This window comes from Rhinolophus sinicus, linkage group LG16 (assembly GCF_036562045.2).
Source record: "Rhinolophus sinicus isolate RSC01 linkage group LG16, ASM3656204v1, whole genome shotgun sequence".
Lineage (NCBI taxonomy): Eukaryota > Metazoa > Chordata > Mammalia > Chiroptera > Rhinolophidae > Rhinolophus > Rhinolophus sinicus.
Window position 1 is genome coordinate 34,449,331 of NC_133765.1, and position 23,559 is coordinate 34,472,889.

Consider the following 23,559-nt stretch of genomic DNA (forward strand, 5'->3'; position numbering starts at 1 on the left):
TTAATAGATAGTTGGCATTATATGGTGCCACTTGCGTTTTTGTCAGGTAATATGGTGTGACACAGCGATGGATAACAACCTTAGGTATTTATTTTATTAAATGGGTCATAGAATGAATGCTTCGAGATAAGAACGCTACACCAGTTTCTTAAAGCTGTTTATCAACAGATTGCGGTACAAATTGCTATTTGGATCTACAGTGCTTGTTCATTTGAAGGAAAACCATTATGACAAATAAACTGAGAATAATATCAGTTACTACCAATGCCAAAAAAGAATAATCATTTATTAAAGTAGATACAGAACACTCATTTGCTCAAATTTTAATACTGCTTTACATAGTTTGTGAAACAATTCCTATTATGTTTATAACCAAAAATTTCAACTGATCACAGATTTGTTTTTCACTTGTCCAACACATAGTTGATAATCTTGAGGGGAAAATACATCAAAGGCATATATACAATTATAGTTCTTATTATACAAGTTGCATGGAAGATACATTTATTACTTTTTACATATTCTAAAAGACATTAAAATCAAGATAAATAGATTCAAACTGGTTGATAAACTTCTGGTGGTTGAGGTCCTTCGTTTGTTTTGTGATAAGAAAATCCAAAATTATTAATGTTGAATTTCTCATCGTACATTCATCTAAAAACACAGTAAAAAATGCTAGTAAAGATTGTAGAATGGTTAATTTAGGTGTTTTATAGTGTCTTATTAATTAAATGACTGCTGGGGATATCTGCTGGAGAAGGGAAAAACTTTTGGAGAAAATTCTCCCATTTATATCTGATAAACAAAATGAAAACAAAAAGAAAAAAACAGTTGCAGAGCTGTGTGATGCTATTTCTGGTCTATCCCATTATGTCCTGATGAATATTTTAAGTGTTTTCATTTTCATAAAGGTAAAAATCTGAAAAGAAAGACATTATTGTGTATGCTTTTTCCCAAAATATAGATTTTTAAAAAATATATACATATAATATATAGAAGCTGAAATTATGCAAAACCAATAAACAAAACACCACAGTCGAGTACGTGGGTGCAGCATATAGATTATAAAATGTCCCCACAGCAGTTTGGGGGCTTGCCCCTCCCTTTACCTGTTTCATCATTTTATAATCACACCTAAGTGTTATCAAGCCTGAAATAAAGGCACTACTGACGTCAGGTAGTGCAAAGAGCTCAGAGATTTCTTTGATTTAGAATAAAATACTTTAAATGAGTAGATGAAAATGCAAAATGGCACATTTTTTCAACTCATTCCAGTGTCAAAGCTTAACCAAAACATCTAAATATACAAATGCAGCCTGGAAATATTTTAGTGCAAATATGAAAAGTAACGGCATAATTTAAAGTTCCTTAAATAAAGTATTGTAAGGGGAGGGATTCTACTCTGAGGTTTCCCTAGGGACCATAAATGTAATGGCATCTGGTGCAATGTCTTGTTAAAACTTTCAAAAATCAAGAAGACAATATTAGAGGTGAACACGCACCTACTAAGTATTTATTATCCTAACTTATAAGGGGAGATTAAAGGGCAATTTGTTGAAGATCAAAATATTTTCTTGGATTTGTTGATGGGAGTCAAAACTAACGTGTGTTCTGAGGTCCGCACGCATGATGCCCGTGTTCAGCTGCCTAAGGCTCGTGTGGCTGACGAAGCCCCGGCAGGTCCTGATCTGTGGCTTCATCAGAAGGTCTCGTCGTCATTGCAGTTGGTGGCCCAGTGCCCAAACATCTCACAGATTTCACAGTACGGGCGCTCCTCGCTCCGACTGCCGTGGTGTGTGGAATGCGGGGGCTCCTCAGACATCTGTGCCTGCGTCGGGCAATCCTCTGTGTCGTGGAGATCAAAACAGTCACATATGTCACAGAAGAGACGAGGTTTCTTCTTGGACTGTTTCCCTTGGTCATCACTGCAAATGTTAACGTGCATAATCAGAAACTCATCTCTAGCAGAAGAAGTTCAAGAGACAATATCACTCGTAAAGAACAAAAATAAGCAAGAATTATGGTCAAGTCTTGCAGCCCCCAGTGTAACGACTACAATCGACATTTTGAATTTTCACATCAAACCATTTGTAGTGTATCACTCACTCTCTTGCCAGATTTATGGAAATTCAGTTGTGGCCAAGTAACTACAAAGCAACTGCTTCTCCAATGCACTGGAGAACTTCACTTGAAAAACACACTTTATTGAGCTGGACCTCAGGCTCCAGTCCCCATTGCTTAACATGAAATACCTGTCGTAATTGTTTAGGTCATCACCATTCCCGTTAAGGGCTGCTTCAGACATCATCTCCACCTTCAGCTTGAGGTCTTGATTCTTCCTTTGAAGGTCCACTATTACTGAATTTAGGAAATCAATCTGGTTTGTTCCGGAAAAAAGAAACAGATGTGTCAAATGTCTAAAACGTGTACACTGGAATATCAAGAAGTCACAGATACATACTCTCATGCTACGGCTGCAGAGTGTGCTGGCGTCACAGGGGGCCACCAATGGCTGTCACTGAACCCATGTTTTATGTTTTACACACACACACACACACACACACACACACACACCAGGCTCTCAAATTAGGAAACATAAAACAAACCATTTGCTGATTAGAAGAAAAGTGTTGGCAGCAGCAGATGAAACAAACGGAAGCAGAAAGCAAAGGGAAAAGAGAAAATATTAATTAAGTTGATGTTTATTAGCCACACAAAGTAAGCAGACAATGCTAACCAGGGCAAGTTAGTATGTTTATTGAATCCTTTCATGCCTTTCAAAGGAGATGTCAGATAACTGAAACAAATCACAACCCCCTGAGCTTTTCTCGTATTAAAAAAGAAAGATGGTTTTTGTACCTATGATTTCTGAACAGGGTAAATATATCCAAAATATACTACTAAAATTGAAGATGGATGTTTGTTGTCTACATGCTCTTATATTTCCAAATATAGAATACTTTGCCTCCATATAATCCTTTTTTTTCCATATAATCCCATTTTAAAAACTAAGGCTATTTTGTTAATTTTGGCTTTTAGTTAAGTTTTCAAGAACCCCATCTTTTTAAGGTAAAGATGAGCAAGGAACTTCTTTTTTTTTTAACAAGAAATGTTTTTTTTTTTGTTTTTTTTTGGGGGGTGAAGGGGAACAGGACTTTTTATTGGGGAACAGTGTGTACTTTCAGGACTTTTTTCCAAGTCAAGCTGTTGTCCTTTCAGTCTTACTTGTGGAGGGCGCAGCTCAGCTCCAGATCCAGTTGCCGTTGCTAGTTGCAGGGGGCGCAGCCCACCATCCCTTGCGGGACTCGAATTGAACTGGCAACCTTGTGGTTGAGAGCCCACTGGCCCATGTGGGAATCGAACTGGCAGCCTTCGGAGTTAGGAGCATGGAGCTCTAACTGCCTGAGCCACCGGGCCGGCCAAGCAAGGAACTTTTTGACAGAGCAATTCTACTTCTAGGAATTTATAAAGAAATACTAGTATATCTATAAAACGGTAGATGTCCAAGATAATTCATTACAACATTGTTTACAATACACCTAAAAAAATGAGAAACACCCCAAATGTCATGTCAACCAATAGAGAACTGATTACATCAGGGTATGGCCATATAATGGAATACTATACAGCTATAAAAAGGTAAGCGCAGACCAGTTTATGTAATATGCCACCATTTATGTAAAAAAGGGAAAAAGACAGCATTTGTCTTGGCTTGTATATACATTTTTAAAAACCTGAAAAGACTGAAAAAGACACTAATAACAGTGACTACCTATTTGGGGAGTTGGGAACTGAGCAGAAGAGAGCTGGTGTTTGAAGGGAGATTCTTTTTGCTGTATATATTAATATTGCTTAATGTTTAGACCACATGAGTGTATCATCTATTCAAAAGAGTAAATGATTTTTAAAAATAGCAAATAAGCAAAGCAAAAGGAAGGAGTATTACCTGATTCTCCTGAGCTCTTTCGTCCTCTTCTGCCTGAGTATCAGTATTACCTTAGAGTAAAAAAAGAAAAGAAAAAGTGGAGGGGTATTTAAAAAAATCTTGTCGCCTGTTTTCCTTGATGTTGCAATGAAAGGGCCAGCGTTAGAACCTCCTTTTCTGTGGCATTTCCAGGTGCCGCTCTTTGAGAACACAGTCACGACCTCCCGTCCCACGTCTGCACCCCCAAGGGACCTCTGCAGGTGCTGGCCCTGCCCCTTCAGGTGTGCTCTCAGGCTGGCCCACAGCTGGGTAAGAACGCCCCTCAAATCCACCTGAACTGACGCAGCCAGCCATTCTCTCGCAAGGGCCATCTCTGTTCTCCCTCACTACAACGCACTTTCAGAACCCACACTCGCTACTGGGACGGCAGCTGGCATCTCCCATCTGATGTTTCTGCCAATACTCCAGACCATGGGAAGGGCCAGAAGTGGGGACAGCAGGCACGCCCCTCTGCACGGGACCTGGGTCGTAAAGAGCCCTCATCTGACCAAACGGTGGGCGAGCCCAGGGCAGAAGGGCCACGTCAGGGGCAGCAGGTTGCTGCCCTCTGAGGGCATCTCCACTGGAAATGGCTCCCTGCAGGAAGCAGCGGGGTCGAAAGGAAGCGTCACGGCTGTCAGTTTACCTGAGGAGCTGCTGAGCTGCCTCTTGTTTTCTTTGAGTTGAAGCTCCAAGTTCTTTACCTTGAGCTCAAGCTTCGCCTTATCAGACTCTAGAGACTGAACAACCGAATGCAAGGACTTGGCAGAGGCGTTCTCTCCCCTGAGCACCGTGACCTGCAACACAGCGGCTGAGCTTAGGCTTGAGGTTTGAACACAGAGGCGGCATGAAGGTTCACCTTAGAAGGTACTCTACCTCATTTCTCAGTTTCTCCAGCTCTGCATCCTTTTCTGTGAGTAAGGCACTAGTAATACTGATGGATTTCTGCAAGGAAGCTTTTTCTTCATCTGTGTCTTTTATTAACTTGGATTCTCTAAAAGACCAAAGAGTTAAAAATTCCAGAAATCAACCAAGAGACTTGTCAGTGTACAACTGTCCTAGAACAAACACGCAATTAACTTTCGTGAATGGAAAGAAAACAAGTACCACAGGGAAGATTTATAGGGGGTTAAGGCTATTATGCTTGCAAAATTTTACTTGAAATTTTACTTACTGTGAGGGGAGAAAAAGTTTACTATGCATAGACATGCCAGAATCTGCATATCATTGAATCCATTTGAATTTAAAGAAACAAGTTAATAACTTTGGAAGACGAGGAATTAAAAAACAAAACCAGACGGTTGCACCCCCACCCAAAAAATTCTTTTAAAAATCTAACCCCAGTTGAATTCCGCTATTTCTTGAATAAATTATTACCAAGCAATGACAATTAAAATACACACATGCAAAGCGATTATACAGATGTCATGCAGAGCGGTTTTATGCTGGAAGTATCGATTGGTTCTCACTAATTTCAGTAACTTTCAGCAAGTTCGAAGAATGTGTTTTTGAGATCTTATGGGCCAAAACAGTAGCAAAGATCATTACTACTATTCAAACTGAAGGATTGTTACTTTTCATCCATGGAATCTGAAGAGGACATTAAGTTGCTAATAGAAATTAAAGGTAATTACATAATGGCTAGAACAGAAATGTTAAAATGGATTTTCAGGTATAGAATGAAAGAGGCTGGGGGGTGGGGGGCGTCTGGAAGAGAGAAGGTCCGAGGCACTGGGTTTTTGTTCTCAGCCTGACTCAGCATTTGGTTCTCAGCAGAGGGAGGGGACCAGGCCTTTCATGAGAGGGAAACATTTACCTTGGAGTCAAGGGAGTGGGAAAAGAAAGGGAAAGGTGAAGGGAAGACAGGGAGGGCAAGACACAACAGATACAACCCCACGGGCCAGGCTACTACGGGTTTATGTATGTATTTAAATTTTTGTTGTAAAAATTACATGCATTCCAAAGTGCCATGGTCATCAAAGACAAGAAAAGCCTGAGGAACTGTCACAGATTGGAGGAGACTAAGGAGATGTGACAACTGAATGCAATGTGGTTTCCTACATTGGATCCCGGAAGAGAAAAAGGACATCGATGGAAAAACGGGGGAAATCTGAATAAAGTTGAGAGTCTAGCTAGAAGTACTGTACCAATGTCACTTTCTATGTTTTGATAAACATACCAGGGAATGGAAGATGCTTATATTAGGGGCATGCTTGGGGAAAGGTATGTGGGAACTGAGTTGCGTTTGCAAATCTCCTGTAAATCTAAGATTTTAAGATAAAAAAAGTTTTTTTTTAAAATACATACAGTGTGAAACAAGATAAAAAGACCCCGTATCATAAAAATATTTTGGGGAAAACAAAACTGCAGAAAAATTTCCTAGCTAGCCCTCAGGCCATACAACCTATGACATTAATGAAGCTAATCATCAGTGAGAATTCATAACTGAAACAACAAGCCAAATTACGCCTGGTTCTATTAGAAGTAACTGGGTGAGTGTGGAAGCATGGAATGGTTTGGTCCTTTTTAGCACTGACTGGAAGGATCGGGAACGGAGGCCCAGGTTAGAAATGGCAGAATGTTATGTCTGGTTAGTGAGACCCAAGATATCCGGCACACGAATTACAGAATTCTCATGATTTATGGTCAATTGAAACTCTACACAAAGATAAAAATATAAGTGTTGTATTTATCTCCTTGTGTGGCTTACACTTACACTCCAGAATGATAAGTAATAAGAAAAGAATCTGAGACTTATAGAAAGTTCTTGATCAATACCCAAGCATTATTTTGTACACTGAAAAGGGGGTGGGCATAGGTGATATTAAATTACTAAGTAAATAATACCTTGTATAGAAATAGGATCTTGTGTAGGTTAAAACAAAGCAAAGATTATAATGGAAGGAATGTATAGGCACTTCTTCCACCTGGAAAGTAAATATCTGATGTTATCCAAAGATTCAATAAACCCCGGGCTCCTTAGGTTTCTATTAAATTTATTTGGTAGTTTATCGTAAAAAGTATTTCAAGAGCTTCACTTGTTATAAATCCAACTCAAATTTGAATGATGTTACTTTAAATATTTTTACTGAAAAACACCAGGATTTGGGGGTTATTCAACAGATTTAGATTCTTCCACAATCAGGACTCTGAGTTAGCCAAGATGCCACAGATTCTTTGTGTTAGGGACCATCAGCCGGCAGAAGGTAGCTTTGTCTGTTTATCGTCCCATACACACCGCCTCTAAGTGAGGCTGCTTTTTAAGACAGCAAGCAGAATGTTTCTTGTATAAGTTATCAGAAGATGCGTGGTTAAGACAGGGATCTCACTTGTGACATATACCAAATGACAGGACAAACAGACTTTGGCAGCTCATCTTTGTGACAGACCAAGCTTCACTGCTGGCTTCTGAGGCTATTTCTAAATCCTAGTCCCACTGTGCAAACCAAGAGGGGCTAAGTTAAACCATCTATGCCGATACCACTGACATCTGACTCACAAATTGAACTGACAGGAGGGCCCGTGTTACTTGTAAGCCACTCTGGCTAGAACGCCTTGGTGTTACTAAAAATATGAAGAAAGGAAGATAAACCTAACATGAAAGAAGGGCTAAAGGGGCCAGAAATCTTTCCCCCAAGGGAACATATTACCCAGATTCTTTCCTTACTACTTACATAAGAGATAAATTCTAGTAATGAAGGAAATACCTTAAAGTGTTACTGGGCAAGCTTTAAAAATGCAAGATAACAAGAACCAAATATTAGAAACATGAATAGAAATGCAAATACAGTAAGGAGAACTACATTTGCACTGAAGTTCTTTGCTGTATGTAGGTACAAAAAGAGGTGTGTGTGTGTGTGTGTGTGTGTGTGTGTGTGTCTACTGCTGAGAATATTTTACAAAACAAAAGCAAGACACAGAGGGACAAAGGCAGCCAAAAAATATATACAACAATTTGGTTTACTAAAAATATATGAAATTTATTTATTATAACGTGGATAGACTTTCTTTAGTCTTACCATGAAAGACACACAGATATAGCAAAGGAAGCAAGAGTAGGAAGGGAAAAGAGAGGGGTGAGATGAGCATTGGTAATAGCACAAGCTCGGAGACAGTCAGACAGTCAGCAACCCACAGTGAGCTTAATGAGCTGGAGGAGCACGTGACCTCTTCCGAATTTGTAGGCGGTATCGTCAACCAGTGTTCAGCCCTGACAGAATTCATTCTGACTCCAAAAAGTCCACATCTAAGCTTTTGGCTCTGAAGTCCCTTCTTTGACATGAAAAAGCCTAGAGGAGGGAGGGAAGCCAAGCAAGCTTCCTGATCTGCTGCAGGCTTTCGCTGTCAGAGGGACACACCACCCCACTTGTGTCACTTAGAGGAATTCAAGGTCGGCTCTACTTCATCATTAGACATCTTGGAACCTGTTTTGAAGGAGGTCAGCCTAACTCGGAGACCAGTTTTCCAAAGAAATGATTACATTTTTAAGCTAAGAGAAAAACCTTTACTACACATTGCTTGCAATTCAGTGTTTGGATACTTTAGCAAATACAGGAGCATGTTACTAATTTAATGCTACACAGTATCATCCTGCAGTCAGGAGTAAGCTCTGCACTTCACTATAATGACCATTTGAATGATGCAATTATATGCTCTCTTGACTATGTTCAGTTACCACGTCTAATTAAACTGTCGACTAAGATCTCAGTTCTTGCTTAAACAATTACATGTCAAATATCTTTGTGATTTAAGTACTTTCTAGACTTTTAAATTAAATCAAATTCTTTTTAGTACGCTAAGCTAAATTTACTTAACTATTACACACATGGACCTACATATGAATCTTTTACCAAACTGACTTTTAGAAGGCATTTTAAGGGCCCAAATTATTAGCTAAAATATATACTTCATTTAGATTTCTGAAATAGAACTTTCTATGAGGGTTAATTAACAATTTAATCAAAGACAAAAATAAAAAAAGAGTTCTAAATATGAGAAATTAGATTTAAAATTTTTTCACTCCCAGAAAACATTATATTTATCTGCATTTAGTGATAAAAAAGAATAATTTTCAAGAGACAGTCTCCTACACATATCCAGCACCTAAAACGAGGGCAGAGATGGCAAAATAAGAAGAGAGGAATGGACAAGTACCCAAATCTGTTCCATCTTTTTAAGCCGAGAAAAAAGTCACACGTCTAATCACATTTTGAAAGGCATGTGATTTATTTAAAGTCACATGGTAAGGACTAACAAGCCACAGTATCTTTCTTTAAAAAACAGTCAAAAAGTAATAAATAAGTAAATACAGTGAGAAGAGAACCAGCATAAAAATCTGCAGACCTGCATCTTACGCCTGCATCTGACTTCTTGGCCAAGTTGTTTAACTTCTTGGGCTCTAGTTTCCTTTTTAAATGCAAGCCTCGTGTTTATTTCACTGGGTTGTTTTGAGGTTAATTTATGCCAGTATTTACATCAGCCCATTTTTATATGTTCCTTGCCAGAATGCCACAGGAATAGCCCTATTCATTTTCTCACGTATCCTTGATGACTGCATACATGACGTTCTTTTTAAAGAAACAAAGCCTCATTTGTGTAAAAATAAACATCTGGAGGCCGACATGGGCAGAGCTGTGCCCGTATGCAGGAGCGAGGCTAAGGCACGGCAGACCAGTCACCACAGCTCATGCACGGTCATTGGAAGAACACCTGGCTGGACCAGGGGTAGGCAGTGCTGAAACACACATGCATTCTGGTGTGAAACTTTAAAGAAAAATGAATCTGAGTATTTTTTAATTAAAGAAAGAAAGGAGGAAAGGCACCCCCGAGCCAATGTCCTTCAGAATGTAGCTATGGAACCCAAATATCTTTGTGGGCTAAATAAAGCCTCCGATTCCTAAGTAACTGCCTTGTAGGCAGGAGGAGACACTGCCAGCGTAAAACACGTGTGTCAGGGGTCCAGCAAGGGAAGTGCCTCTGCCCTGACAAGTAAGAATAGAATACTTTGCAAGAGCATGGAGAATTCTTTGGTTTTCTGTTTTATCATTATTTTAAAAAATTTCTCTAGATATAAACAGCACATTTTAAAAGAGCCGACAGTCAGGATGTATAAGCATCAAGCTTCTAAATGATTGTTTCTGTGGGCCCCTCAATCCTTACTCAAAAGTACTGGAAGGCTTCCATCTGAGTATCATTTGTTTATCATGAAAGAATAATAAATAACAGTTTTGGTTTTTTTAGAAAATAAACAGAAACATTTTAAATGGTGTTAGCCATTATTGCTATTGAAAAATTGAAATTTTTATGTAATTGAAATCAATATTTATATACAGATCTATTACTCCATGCAAAATTATAATACTTTTTAGTTACTGAAACTAGGAAGGAACAGCAGTATAATATGAGACAATCTGATTTTAGAACACTTCTGAATAAATGCACCTGAACGTGGCTTAAAAATTCAACTAGTCTTTGTTTTAGTGATTAACACTGAAACTTTTGCAAATGAATTTGCATAATTTGTCCATTATGATGAGCTATCATGATGCAATTTTGTGACTCTAAGAAGGTCGCATGTTTCTACAAGTCACTGTATACCTCACGTTCTAACATTTTCCTTACTAAACACACATACTCACACACATGCCAACAGTAAACACAGAAAGAAAACTTACCTCTTTTTCATTTCTAACAACTGATTGTTGAGCACAGATCTCTCCTCTTCTACCTGGAAAAAAAGCACACACACAAAAGTTCAGTTCAGAGAAAGCCCACAGGCCTATATTTCCCATGCCACAGATCACATTCCCAGGCTCCAAGACAGCTAAAGCAATTGGCTTCCCTCACAAGCAGTGAGTGAAAAAAGAGTGAGCGGTCACTGGATCACAGGATGTACAGTTATTAGTTTACAAATCACTTAGGATCTGAGCGACTCCTCTTCCTCATGGGCTTGAGGCAAAAATATCAAATAACACCTGAACAGTACGTGCTGTACCTTAGACATTCAACAGATGTTTGTTAACCAGTGAGTGAAAGCTTCACTATTAACATTCGGGTTCCTTTACTGAAACAACAGAGGTCAAGTGTCACTAACTCAAGGACAGCTAGGAACAGGTCATTGATTCTATATGGGTCTCATTTTATGCCTACAATATTCCAGGCATTTGTTTCTCACCTATAAAATGTGGAAGTGACAAAAGAATTTCCAGTGGCCCTTTAGTTCTAAAATTCTATTATTATTATTTTCTGAAGGGTAAAAAACAAAAGATTCAGTTAATCTTCTGAGAAAAGCCTCACCTCTAGCTCCAGTCTGCTCTACCAATTACAACTCACACTGCTAATGAAACAAAGGGGTGAAAAGGCTCTTACGTGGAGTTTTTTTTTAAAAGATAACACCAAAGTCTACGTATAGTAATGGTTTCCAATAGCCCAGAATTTAAGGTATTTCTGTTTATGTACCTATTATGTACATGCTTTGCTATAAGGTCTTCATACCTAGAAAGTTCTCACATATACACAGACATGTATGTTTTGAATATTAAATTACATTTATTATGTCTATTGAGGTTAATATAGTTTTTTTCACTGTAGACTCTGCTTTCCCAGTCTATTTTTCCTTTATGCTCTTTATATAGCTTACATTTATTTTTTAAACAAAGAGGCTATTTTAAATTTTTCAATTAAAAAATGAAAATGAAGAAGTTCAATAAACAAATGTAAGACTGGGAAATGCCTTCAATGAAGATATATAAATGGATAAAGGACATGGCCGATAATTCATAACAGAGAAAATAAAATTATTAATAAACATCTGAAAAATCATTCAACGCTGCAAAAAAACAATATGCAGAGATTCTCCCTCTTCCCTGGAGGAGACACTGTGCCTACATTTCCATGGAACATAACTTTGGGATACTCCTACTGATTTTTTACAGAAAACAATGTTTTTTCTCTTCTGGTCCAAGATCCGACCCACGATAACAATAGTTGATGGCTTTTGGAGTTGAATACATGGGAATTCATTTTATTGCTCACTCTGCTTCTGTGTGCTTAAAATTTTTCATAATAAAAGGTTGAATAAAGAAAAATATTAAGAAAATAATATTACAGTGAAGGTAGTGTATAAATAATCAGTTTAGGGAACACGGGCCAAGAAACCTCAAAGAGCTTATCTATCCACCAAACTATTTTGTAATAAACATGGTGGGTAATTTGCTTTTAATTTATCATTTAAGCTAAGAAAAAGACTAGTCTGTGTGAAATAAAGGAAGCGTTGAAGTTCAAAGTCATCACCTACGCAACTCCTGTTTTTGTAGGTTCAGTAAAACCACTTGAATAAAAATCTTCCAAGGGAAGTAGCAATTTTCATTTTTGTTTTGCTCACTGCTGTCTCCTCCCGTTCTGGAACACCGGCAGGCACATAGTAGGCACTCAGTAACTACATGCTGAGTGAACAAATGCATCTGGTCGTCAGTAAGCTGGTGCTCCCAATGGGTGAGAGAGTAGTGGCACTCAGAAGCCAGTTCTGGGCGGCTGGATGGCTCAGTTGGTTAGAGCACGAGCTCTGAACAACACGTTGCCGGTTCGATTCCGACATGGGATGGTGGGCTGCGCCCCATGCAACTAAAGATTGAAAATGGGGACTGGACTTGGAGCTGAGCTGCACCCTCCACAACTAGTCTGAAGGACAACTACTTGGAGCTGATGGGCCCTGGAGAAACACACTGTTCCCCAATATTCCCCAATAAAATTGAAGAAAAAAAAAAAGCCAGTTCTCACACAGTCAACTCTCTGGGCTGAACTAGCCTCAGCCTCATCAAGCCAGGGTGGAGCCGAGGCTTTTCTCCCCGACCGCCCCAGGGAAGTGGTTTCCATGTGGGCTATTTCAGTCTCTTCTCTAGGCAAGTGTTCTGGGTCCAAAATAGCAGCTCTACCTTGACAGCACAGAACACATTCCCTGTGTCTGGCTTTCTAGTCTGGCCTCCCACACAGACAAACAGATTTCTGCTGTTAGTGGAGAAGGTAATGGGGAAAAAAGGAAGAGGAGGAGTTAGTAATTTTAGTCATTTGTGTGGACAAGACCTTTCAGAGGAGTGTTGCCTAGACCCAGCTTTCATGCCAGGCCCCTCTGCTGCCAGCTTCTGAGAGTGTGCTCGGCAGCCCCTTCAGGGGTCACTGCTGTGGCACCACCTCAGGCCAGAGTCACGCCCCTTCCCAGGATGAACCACCTCTGATGACTGATGTGGGATTATAAAGAGACGGGCTAGCTCATCCAGTTTGGGACACATCTGAGGGGCCTCTCCAGCTCCAGAGCTCCCTGTGGGGTTGGTCAGTCAAGGCCATCATTGGGCCTGTGTCACGTCACGGCTCTGCCCAGTCCTGCCTCCTTGCCCTCTTTTCCACGGGGGCCGTCTCAAGCGCTCATCTTAGTAAACATCATGCACACGAAACACTCAGTCTGTCTGCCTGCTTCCCAGGGCACCTGACGTGCAACGGGGTGCATTAAGCTACCAGCACAAGTTCATAGAAGAGGCACGGGAAGGCAGCAGGCCTTGGAGGCTGGTTTGCGTTTACGTGCATATGTGTATGAACTATGTAAGGAAATACAGATGAGTATATTTACATCCTCAAGTATCAGACACAAAGTTATCACTGTCCTTTATCAAGAATGTTGCTGATGGCATGGCTCTGGGGGAGGGGGAGTGAGGCCAATACATGGGAAGCAGCTCTTACACACGTCCCCTTAGTCTTTAATTTTTACTGCTGGGTGCTGACAGGACAGCAGCTCCTGTTCCCACAGACTGCTAGCAACTTCAGGCCAGTTCAAGTGCATCCTGCGCCCAGCTGCAGACATCCTCACCAGGCAGAAGCCAACTGGAGAGACCCACCCTCTGGCGTAGACACTGGCAGTCAGTCACTTACAGACGGGACGGCACCTCAGCGCTGGGAGATGTCTGTGCACAAATCTCTGCAGAAGCTAGAGGGGCTGAGAGGACTGTGGCGAAGTGTGGAGGGATGTCTCAAACAAGAAACTTAAGATATGCAGACAGAGAAGATGTAAGATGAAAAAGACCTTCCGCAACTAAACATATCCCTTGGCCCAATTCCTTAAAGGGATGCTTGAAAATGCTGAACTGGGTGGAAGGAAGATTCCTGAAGAACCCAAGCAAATCAGTTTTGGGCTTCAGCAATTTCTAACTTGTAGATAAAACTGTCATTTTTTAAAAGAAAAATTACTTTATTATTTCTGTTAAAATGATAATGCTCATTTGTCAGAAAACTCAGCAATAGAGAGAAAAAAAAGGAAAACATGCCCCCGATTTACCAATGAGGAATAATTCTACATAAATGGAATAACTGAATGGAATTGCATGTTAGAATAATTCTACCATTGTTAACATTAGCTGAATGGCATGCCAGGCATCTCCATGTACATATAGCAAGAAGGACAGCTAGGGGGGAAAGAAAGCAAATTTAACTTTACTTAAATTTAACAGGAGAAATAAAAATTGAAGTAAACAAAAGAAATTGGTTGTGGGCAGAAAAATGTTCTTTACCACAAAGATATATTCGATTCTATGAGCCCCACAAGGTTTATATGTTACACAGTCATTGTGTAAAATTTTCAAGTAATACATATATATATAAAATATATATATATGTATTTCCCCCTTCTTTGGCCTCCCTTTCTCAGTCTAGCTGTGTAGGACACAGCTCCCTGGCCCATGCTGGTGTTATGAGCCTTGCGCTCCGCTTCCCCCGGCTGAGGCAATCGGTCACAAGTCAGCCCACAGCAGCTCACCGCAGCTCTCGCGGGCTGCCGGTCACTCACGCTGGCCGCCGGCCGCTCCTGGCAGCAGCACTCAGCAGCCCGCAGCAGCTCACACTGAAGACCGGCCGCTCACGGCAGCCCAGCTCCAGGGAGAGCCGTTGTTCACAGTCTTAGCTGTAGAGGGTGCAGCTCACTGGCCCATGTGGGAATCGAACCGGCGACCTCAGCGTTAGGAACACAGCGCTCCAACCTGAGCCACCAGGCTGGCCCCAAATTTTTTTTAAAAAAGCATGAGATACCTAAGAAAACATGATTTTCTTAGGTATAAATTAATTTTAATTTTAGACAATGTCCACACTACTGTGATATAAAAGATGAGGAAATTTGCACACTCCAACCACTGTCTTTCAACCCTACCACCTCAAATTTTAGTCGTATTATATTTTTTCCCTTTTCTTTCCACCTTGCAAATGTATTAAACTTACTAAATGATCAAAATTAACATCAAGCCACAACACATGCCTCCTGGCGGGATACAGTTGATTTATACAGTCTTCCTGCTAAAAATGCATAATCTGAATGCCATCGTCATGAAACACGCAACAAACCCAAAATGAAGATTTTATACAACATAACTGGCCTGGTTTTTTCAAAAAGTCAAGTCATAAAAGACAGAGAAAGGCAGAGGAAACGTTCCCGATTAAAGAAGACTGAAGAGACATGACAACCCTGGATTGGATCCGGATTAAAGGGGAATAAAAGCTATAAAGGATGTTACCGGGACAACTGTCTAAACAGGAATATGGTCTGTACGTGAGATAGCAGTGTTAAAGTCCCTGAATGCGACGACTGCACTACGGTTAGGTAAAAACAAGTCCGTAGGGTACTCGTATATGAGTGCTCTGTGTTCTATTTTTCCAACTTCTAAAGTTTGAAGTAATCTCCAAATAAAAAGTTAAAAACACAATTCTACTCTGTATCTGTAATGCCCTAAACTGTTAGCTTAGCTGTCTTATCTACTTGGATTTAATTCTCACCCCAGTCCTTTTATCAGTTTCTCTTTAGTTAAGCCCTGTATTCTGATTGGCCAGATTTTATCAAGTCCTTTCTAGAAGGACTCAGGATGCTACAGCTTCTAAGTTCTTTCATGTTTGAGAACCTCTGCCTACCTTCTTACCTGAGTAATAATTACCTGGTATGATGCTCTTCATGTTTTCTGTTCTTCAGAACTTTGGAAAGAGTGTACCACAGTTTTCTGACATTGAATGTAGCTGCAGTGGGTTGGTTTTTAACCTTTTTATAAGGAATCTGCTTTTTCTGCCTGAGCATCTCCTTGAAGATCAATAATCATCAGGGTATTTTTTGGTGTCATTTACTTCGGACCAATCTCCCCTCACCGGGGTTCCCTTCCTGGGTCTCCATAAAACCCACTGTGTCCTTTCCGTTTACAGATTCAGTTCTTCCTTCACTTGAGGGAAATTTCCTTCTATCTCCTAATACTTTCTTCTATTGCATTTGTTGAGTTCTCTACTTCAAGGATGCTAATTATATTCATTTGGATTATCTTTGTCCTCCAAAGTTATTACCTTTCTATTAATTGTTTATCTTTGACTGTTTTCCTCTTTATTTATTATGATTAGCTCACGCCTTTCCTTTATATTTTAGAAACATTCATAAGGTTCCTTTCTTTCCTAGTTCTGATACAGTGTGGTTTTGGTCTTCAATTTGTTTCCTTAACTCTCTCTGTTCAATTTGTGTCATTTTATCATTCTCCTCTCTGAACAGCTGCTTTATTTAAATCATTTAAGTTTATATATAACATAAAGCAGCATTTTACTTTGCATCGTATTTTCTCATAGCCTGAAATCCTCATCTCTCTTTGGATGCCTATGTTCCTTTCTTTTCCTTTTTTCCTCTTTTGACACAATATGTATTCAGTTGTTCATCTTACTATGGGTAGCTCTACCTACACCTTCAATTTGCTCATGTGTAGCGTAAATGAATTTTTCCTGATACCCTTCCTGCTTTATCTGAGACCTTGAATCTTCACCCCCAAGCTCCAGCTGAAAGGCTGGGCACTGTGGTCTGCACATTTCTGTAGCCACAGGGCCCTGGACGAGGATGGGGAAAGTGCTTTCCTGTATCTCATTCACTGCATCTGAACAGAGGCGATCCTATCCCTGCCGGAGCGTGTCCCCAGGCTTTAGCCACAGGCAGATATTACCAGCTACTCTCACGTTCTTTGTTACCTTCCCTCCCTAGAGACAGGAACGGCAGTCTCAGTTATGGCTGGAGGACTGCCTACCTGGGACACTGTTACAGAGATCTGAACCTTCCTCTCCAAATTAAAAGACAAAGCCCTGTGAGGGGGAAGCCCTCTGCCTTTCCCTCCCCCCGCTTTCTCCTGGGAAGGTCCGCAGTGCCAGGAGGTACAAGAGCCATGGGAAGGGAGAGAATGAAAGCCAATGCCAAGGACAGAAGAAGAACAGAAAGAAAAGCCAGGTTCCTTGAAGACATTATTGAGAGGCTGGATCCACCTGGGACTGCCTACCTGTGGACTTATTATCATTTGAGAAAAAAGCCCACCCACTCCCATTTACTTAAGGCTAGACTGGAAAACGACAACTAGCAGTTTTTCCTGCCTCTGGCAGAATCCTGAGGTGGTAGCAGAGGGCTTTTAGCCTCAAGATTTTTCCTTGAGTTTTTCCCCAGGCTAATTTTCTCCACACTGGACTGGGCATGAGAATGGGGAGAAGTAGAGTAAACATTCTAAGGATTTTGCTATTTGTTTTCCTTTCTCTTACCACTGTGAACACAATGTCTGACAGTCAAACCACAATTCTGTTTCTTTTCTTGATTGTCAATTTCAACATTTACAGCATGAAGTTGATAGGCTTTGCTGGATTTTCCTGGAGACATTTTTTAATAATCAAAACCATGTGCTCATTTCATTAGGGATTGGTGGAGAGTGATTCTGTGATTCAGCTTCACTCAGCCCTACTTGCCCAGAAGTCCCTTGAGCCCAGATTAAAATTATGATGGCTGATGATCACCATTTTTTCCAAAATAAAACATGACAAGCTAAAAATAGCATTCGCTTTCTAAATATTCATGTCTGGGAATTCAGGCTTATTTAAAAGGCAGGTAATTATTCATGGATCAATTTAGATGATAACCCCAGTTTTTTGTATACTACATCTGCTATAACCCCTGTCAGGAAAAACTGTTGATGAAATACAGTTATTGAGTCATCTAATCCCTGTCCAGTTTCCACAGGCAAACTGTAACCTCATTTTGCAAATAACCAGGGGGAAAACCAGCACTGTTCCCATAGTGACAGCTGAGTGTATTTGCAGTCCTCACAAAGGGGAATACATGTGAGGTTTGGGAATGATAAATCAGACATTTCAAAAGTGACTACCGAAGATGACTACCTAAATAGAAGAATTCACGTCAGTTTGATTATCTTTAGTATCCTAGTATTCTCTATGAAAAGAAATAATGCTCTGTATGGTTTCCATTCATCTTGAAACTATGTGACCCCACCTCAACGCACACGGTATGCTTCTACCATCCACGCACAGCAAATGCCCCACTCATTTCGTGATCAGGCTTTGGGGAACCACAACTCTCTGTAACAAAACTATAAAGTGGAAGTAACCAGAATCATGTAAGGAAGTTGAAAGAGCAGTCACAAGTCTCTGTACCTTACACTGTAAAACAGGACCTGAGGCCCTAGCTGAAAACTGGATACTTACTTCATTCATTCATTCATTCACTCACTCACTCACTCATTCCTACCTACCTCCATATAATCTCTATGATTCCTACTATATCATAGCCTGTGTGCGAAGCGTAAGAAACAACCACAATACATGCTCTAAGTGTTACAGAGAACAGTGGTGACTGCTACATGAACACAAAGAAGGAAGCAGCTAAGAGTGAGAGGTGACGATACTGAGGGTGGGCCTCGACCAATGAGGAAAAGTTCACCAAATAGGGAAGGGAGAAGAGATGTGAGAGCAGGCACGCGAATGGAAGTGGCCTGGTGTGGCAGGAGAGGCAGAGAAACAGAGCCAGCAGTGTGGAAGAAGTCACGAGAGGCAAGTCAGGGATGCGGGTGGTGGTGCCCCAGGCTCCTGGAGAAAGAAGGAAGCCACGCATCTGTGCCTTCATGACATAAGTGGGGACCCAAGCACAAGTCACTTCGGTGGTGTGCTGGTGGTGGCAGAAAGCAGACTGCAGAGGGTTGAGAAGGAAATGGGAAGGAAACAACAGAGGCAGAAAACACAATACTCTTTTTACAAGTTTGGAAGGAAAGATATGGACAAGTTGGGGTTTTGAGTGTGAACAGTGTGGCAAGATTCAGAACTGCTTTCAGGGAAATGAGAAGGATTTTTCAACCCACAAAAGACCCAACGGTCAGTGAGTGGTCGTGGCTATAGGCAGGAATGGAGACAGCAGGAGGGACAGGTGACAGTGTGAACGGAGAAACACCTGGAACAAACGGATAAACAAACGTGGTCTATCCATTCAGTAAAACACTATTCAGCCCTGAAGAGGAATGAAGCACTGATGCTCGCTATAACATGAATGAACCTTGAAAACTTGACGCTGAGTGAGAAAAGCCAGACACAGATGGACACAGGTTATATGATCCCATTTATATGAAATGTCCAGAATAGTCAAATCCAGAGATAAAACATAGATCAGTGGTTGCCAGGGGCCGAGAAGAGGAAGGAATGGGTCTCCTTTTGCGGTGACGCAGGTGTTCTGGAACTAGACTGAGCTGATGTTTGCACAACACCGTGAACATACTAAATGCCACTGAATCGTACACTATAAAATGGTTAAAACAGTAAATGTTGTATTGTGTATATTTTCATACACACACACAAGCAATGTAAAGCAGCATTAAACAAGTCAGGCCATCAGGCAGGAAACAATGTGAGAGTGAATAATCAATAGCAGTTACAAAAACAATCTTCATGACAGTCATCAAAATACAATAAATATGTTAACTATTCAGCTGAACCATATGAAATTGTGGAAGAGCAGCAATTTCATACGGTTCAATCCAATCTATTCTCTTAAAAGACGAGGCACTCCACGTGACATTTTATAAAGATTTCTATTACTGTCGATGCCAGATAAATCAAGCCCTCTGCCCCTCACAATCCTAACTGACCCTGGTTGTCGCTCCCCTCCCCCCATAAAATGAAAGACCCCACCTGGAAAAGGCAACTTAAACAGTTTTCGTTGGAAAGGAGAATGCGATAGGGAGAGCAGACAACAGAGTGCACTCCCGTGGGCTCCGTTTCTGGCTTTGCCAGCTCCATTCCAGAGGACCAGAAACCAACAGGTGAGCCTTTCAATAGTTAAACTACTTCTTCACAGTGGGCCAGGATGCACCCTTCTCAGTCAAGTTAATGATGATTTCTAAGATAAACCGGAAACTGTCATCATTCTCTGCCTTCCAGCAACCAGTCTTAACTTCAGAATTTCCTACATCACCTTTTTAAGGGGATACAAAGAGAGAATGTTCTACAAAACCACTGTCAGAGGGGGGCAGGGATTCATTTATTTCAACAAATAACCTCACTTCCAAATGACAGACAGGAAATGAAACAGCCCTTGTCATGAAGGAACTGCCTCAGGAAGTAAAAATCTTTGGCCAATAATCTCAGTGAGAGTCTTAAGATGCAGAACAGATTCTGGGATGTCTTGGGTTTTCTAAGCAAAATAAATATTTGAGGCAAAAGAAACATACCAGTAGAAATGAAAATGCATTTTATAGCACGATTTGAGCCCACCTACCCCAGACCAGCTCACAGGTACTTTCTTACGTTAACAGTAATTATGCAGTAAGCAGAAATAATTTTTATTCTCAGTACTGGGGAAGAGCTGGGGAACAGGCTTCCGAGTTGGTCAGACATGAGTTCAGATCCAGCTCCTCCACAGCCCAGCTGTGTGTCCTTCACAAGTTACTGCACTTGTGACCCTAAGCTTCCATGTCTACAAAGCAACCTTACTACCTCAAAGGTATGTTGTGATGATTCTGTGAAACCAGGCATAGCAATCAGCTCACAAAACGCTCAATGAATTAAGGTGCTACGAAACAGGGAGGCAGGGGAGAACTCAGGTCCTAGGTTGGTACCCATCTAGCCCACGTCAATCTAGCATTCACTGTATTAATTTTTAGAATAAATATTTCTATAGTACTACAATTAAAAGTCTTTCTTTTTTTAAAAAAAATAGGGTTTCTGCCCAACACTGACTCTGTAGTATATTTCTGAACATAGCTGATCAATAGTTTGGCTCAGCTATGGAAAGTAAAGTGAAAATTAGTAATTTCACCCAAGTAAGCAGTGCTCTAGAGTCCTGGAGATGATATAAGAAGAGCAAGGGAAGCGATGAATTAATCAGTCTTCTTGAGACTACGGTGGTTTCTAAGGTATTTTAAATGGGTGCTTCTCTCTACTTTTTTGAAAGTATATATATATACACATACGTGTCAAGGGAAGAATTATCTGTAATCTTTCCTGGTAATTAATATCGCTGTTAATGATCTCTAGCATCGAAGCCTATTCTGCTTTAGTTCAAACCCATTTGTCTTCCTCTCCTGAGTAAAACACAGAAAACTGCAAAGGGCATAACAACCTCACTCTTCAAAGAGGAGTTATTTTCTTAGTTGTTCCTTGCAGGCGCTGTTTTCTAACACCCTTCAAAGTCACTGAGTTTCAGATTTTCTGTCACAGAACCTTTTCAAAAGGAAGGCAATTCAAATCCCAAGATGCAAACGAGAAAGAGCTGGAGGACGGAGAGGAGCCCTGAAAACCCCTGCCCAGGCCTCGTGATGCTTCCTTCTGAGTCCTTTCTGGTTCTGGGTGACAGAACAAAAATGTCATCAACAGTCTGGCAAAGGTAACAACATAAGACGAGAGGATGATCTCTGCGTGTTCCTCCCATTTCTGGAATCCATGCCCTCTACCACAGAAGTGCAACAAAAAGATAAAAAAAAGATGGGAACAGACTTGGCGCTGAGCAGAGATCCTTCCTGTGGGGAGTCCTTGCCGACACCCCAGTCTTAGAGCTAGCCAGTGTTTCAGATGCTCTAGTCTGTGCCGGGGCTCGGGGTGGGGCTCATCGGGTCAAAGGGCTTCGATTTTTCATGAACTCCAATTTCTCACATACTGATCAAAGGAGAGGGCAGTGACCCTATTTAAGTCAACCCACTCTGACTCTTTTCCTGGCCCAAACCAGATGACAAACATCTCTTGATACTATTAGCTGTAGGAGGTTGAACAAATTACTCTCCTTTGTGTTCTTGTTTCCTCTTTTACAAACAGGGATGATGACAGTGCCACCTCCTAGAATTACTGTCAAGATTAATGAGAGAGAGAATAGCTCTCATTTACTTGCGTCTGTTACATAGAAGGAGCCAACAGATGCGAGAGGCTACCAACACACCATGATCCTGGAGTCTAGAGATGTGGCGTCTCTTGTGAAGTAAGAAGACTGGAAAGCTGTGATAAAGACTGAAAAGTCTGAAATCAACTCTCCAAATTAAGTCCACCACAGACTGCACCGTGCCAATGGATACTCTATACAATTATACCCAAATTACTCCACCCCAACTGAGAATTAATGTTTGCAAAGTACGCTGGGGAAAAACATTCTCCCTTGACATGCAAAGCAAGAATTAATGACAAGTAAAATTCTCTTAAAAATGTCATTTTGAGCTTATGCTCTGAGATCAGATGCAACTAACACTCTAGCACTTTGATTCAACTGCTAAAGAATAAAAAGCAGAATATATAGCATTCTTTAAAATCAGTTTTGTTTCATTGTTTAATAAACTTGTCAGAAACCTCTGTGATTTAAATCCAGAAGCAAATGGGTTGTTTTAATACACATTCCATATATCAATGCCCATGAGGGCACATACATACAGTTCCATTAGAAAATGTTTTAAAAAAATTTTTTTTAATTTGAAGAAAAGCAGAGTTCTATTTAAAAACAGCTGCCAGTCTTCATACCAAATCCGTTATTTTTGGAATCCATTTCCTTAAAATCAATTTTGATGAAAGAAAAAAAAAAATCTTAGACAAAATCATTTTAAAATCCAAGCAATAGTACGAAGAAGATATTGTCCCTTCCCATTTAAATGCATTGCTATAAGATCATCTAATAGAGATCTTAATTTCTACCTGTTTGCAAGTTCCCAGTGTTTTTTATTTTATTTTATTTTAAAGGACCTGCCAACTCACTCCTACCCTAACACCTAGAGCAGCATGCTTGAGAACAAGGAAACACACAACACAGGTACCGTGACATCCCATCTGGAATGACCCAACCACACGGGGCTTATCTCGGAGTTGCCTCCGAGCAGCACCCGACATCAGCATGGCAGAGCTGGGAACGCCCACCCCAGGCCCACTGACCTTTTGATGACTCGTGACTTCGTCCCTGCTTCTCCCCAGCTCCTCGGCAAGTTTCACGTTCTCCTCTTGCAAGGCTGAAAGCTGCTGGGACTTCTGAGCGTCTGCCTGCTTTAGGGTTTCTCTGCAAGGACAGAGAGTGCAGGGTTACCATAGAAACAAGACAGGCAAGGAAACTGTGGGAGACGACCAGCTTCACAGCACTGAGGAAAATATATCTGGGTCACGTGACTGATGGGCTCTATAATAACAGGAGAAGCAGTGTCACCTCCATGCAGGAGGAGCTCAATGGCTTTACCCTCTCAGGAGAAGGATCGTCACCCACAATCCTTACGTTTTTTTAAATCTAATAAACACTACATCCAGCCTCTCACCACCCACAC

At 40.8% G+C, this 23,559-nt stretch overlaps 1 protein-coding gene across 14 annotated transcripts in view; it reads right to left on the reverse strand.

The window, feature by feature from the left end:
• Nucleotides 1-265: 265 nt before the first annotated feature.
• CLIP1 (CAP-Gly domain containing linker protein 1) overlaps nt 266-23,559 on the reverse strand; it is a 100,837-nt gene continuing 77,543 nt past the window's right edge. For 8 of the 14 annotated variants that reach the window (XM_074321587.1, XM_074321588.1, XM_074321591.1 and 5 more), the window contains 8 exons: nt 23,180-23,300; nt 10,639-10,691; nt 7,672-7,692; nt 4,841-4,958; nt 4,611-4,761; nt 3,947-3,996; nt 2,253-2,377; nt 266-1,925 (listed from right to left, as the gene is read on the reverse strand). In XM_074321587.1, coding sequence (XP_074177688.1) covers nt 1,700-1,925; nt 2,253-2,377; nt 3,947-3,996; nt 4,611-4,761; nt 4,841-4,958; nt 7,672-7,692; nt 10,639-10,691; nt 23,180-23,300 — 865 coding nt within the window. In that variant the 3' untranslated portion in view covers nt 266-1,699. Of the gene's footprint in view, nt 1,926-2,252; nt 2,378-3,946; nt 3,997-4,610; nt 4,762-4,840; nt 4,959-7,671; nt 7,693-7,841; nt 7,979-10,638; nt 10,692-23,179; nt 23,301-23,559 lie in introns of those variants that run through there. The other 6 variants (XM_074321586.1, XM_074321590.1, XM_074321596.1 and 3 more) reach the window with 2 other exon arrangements.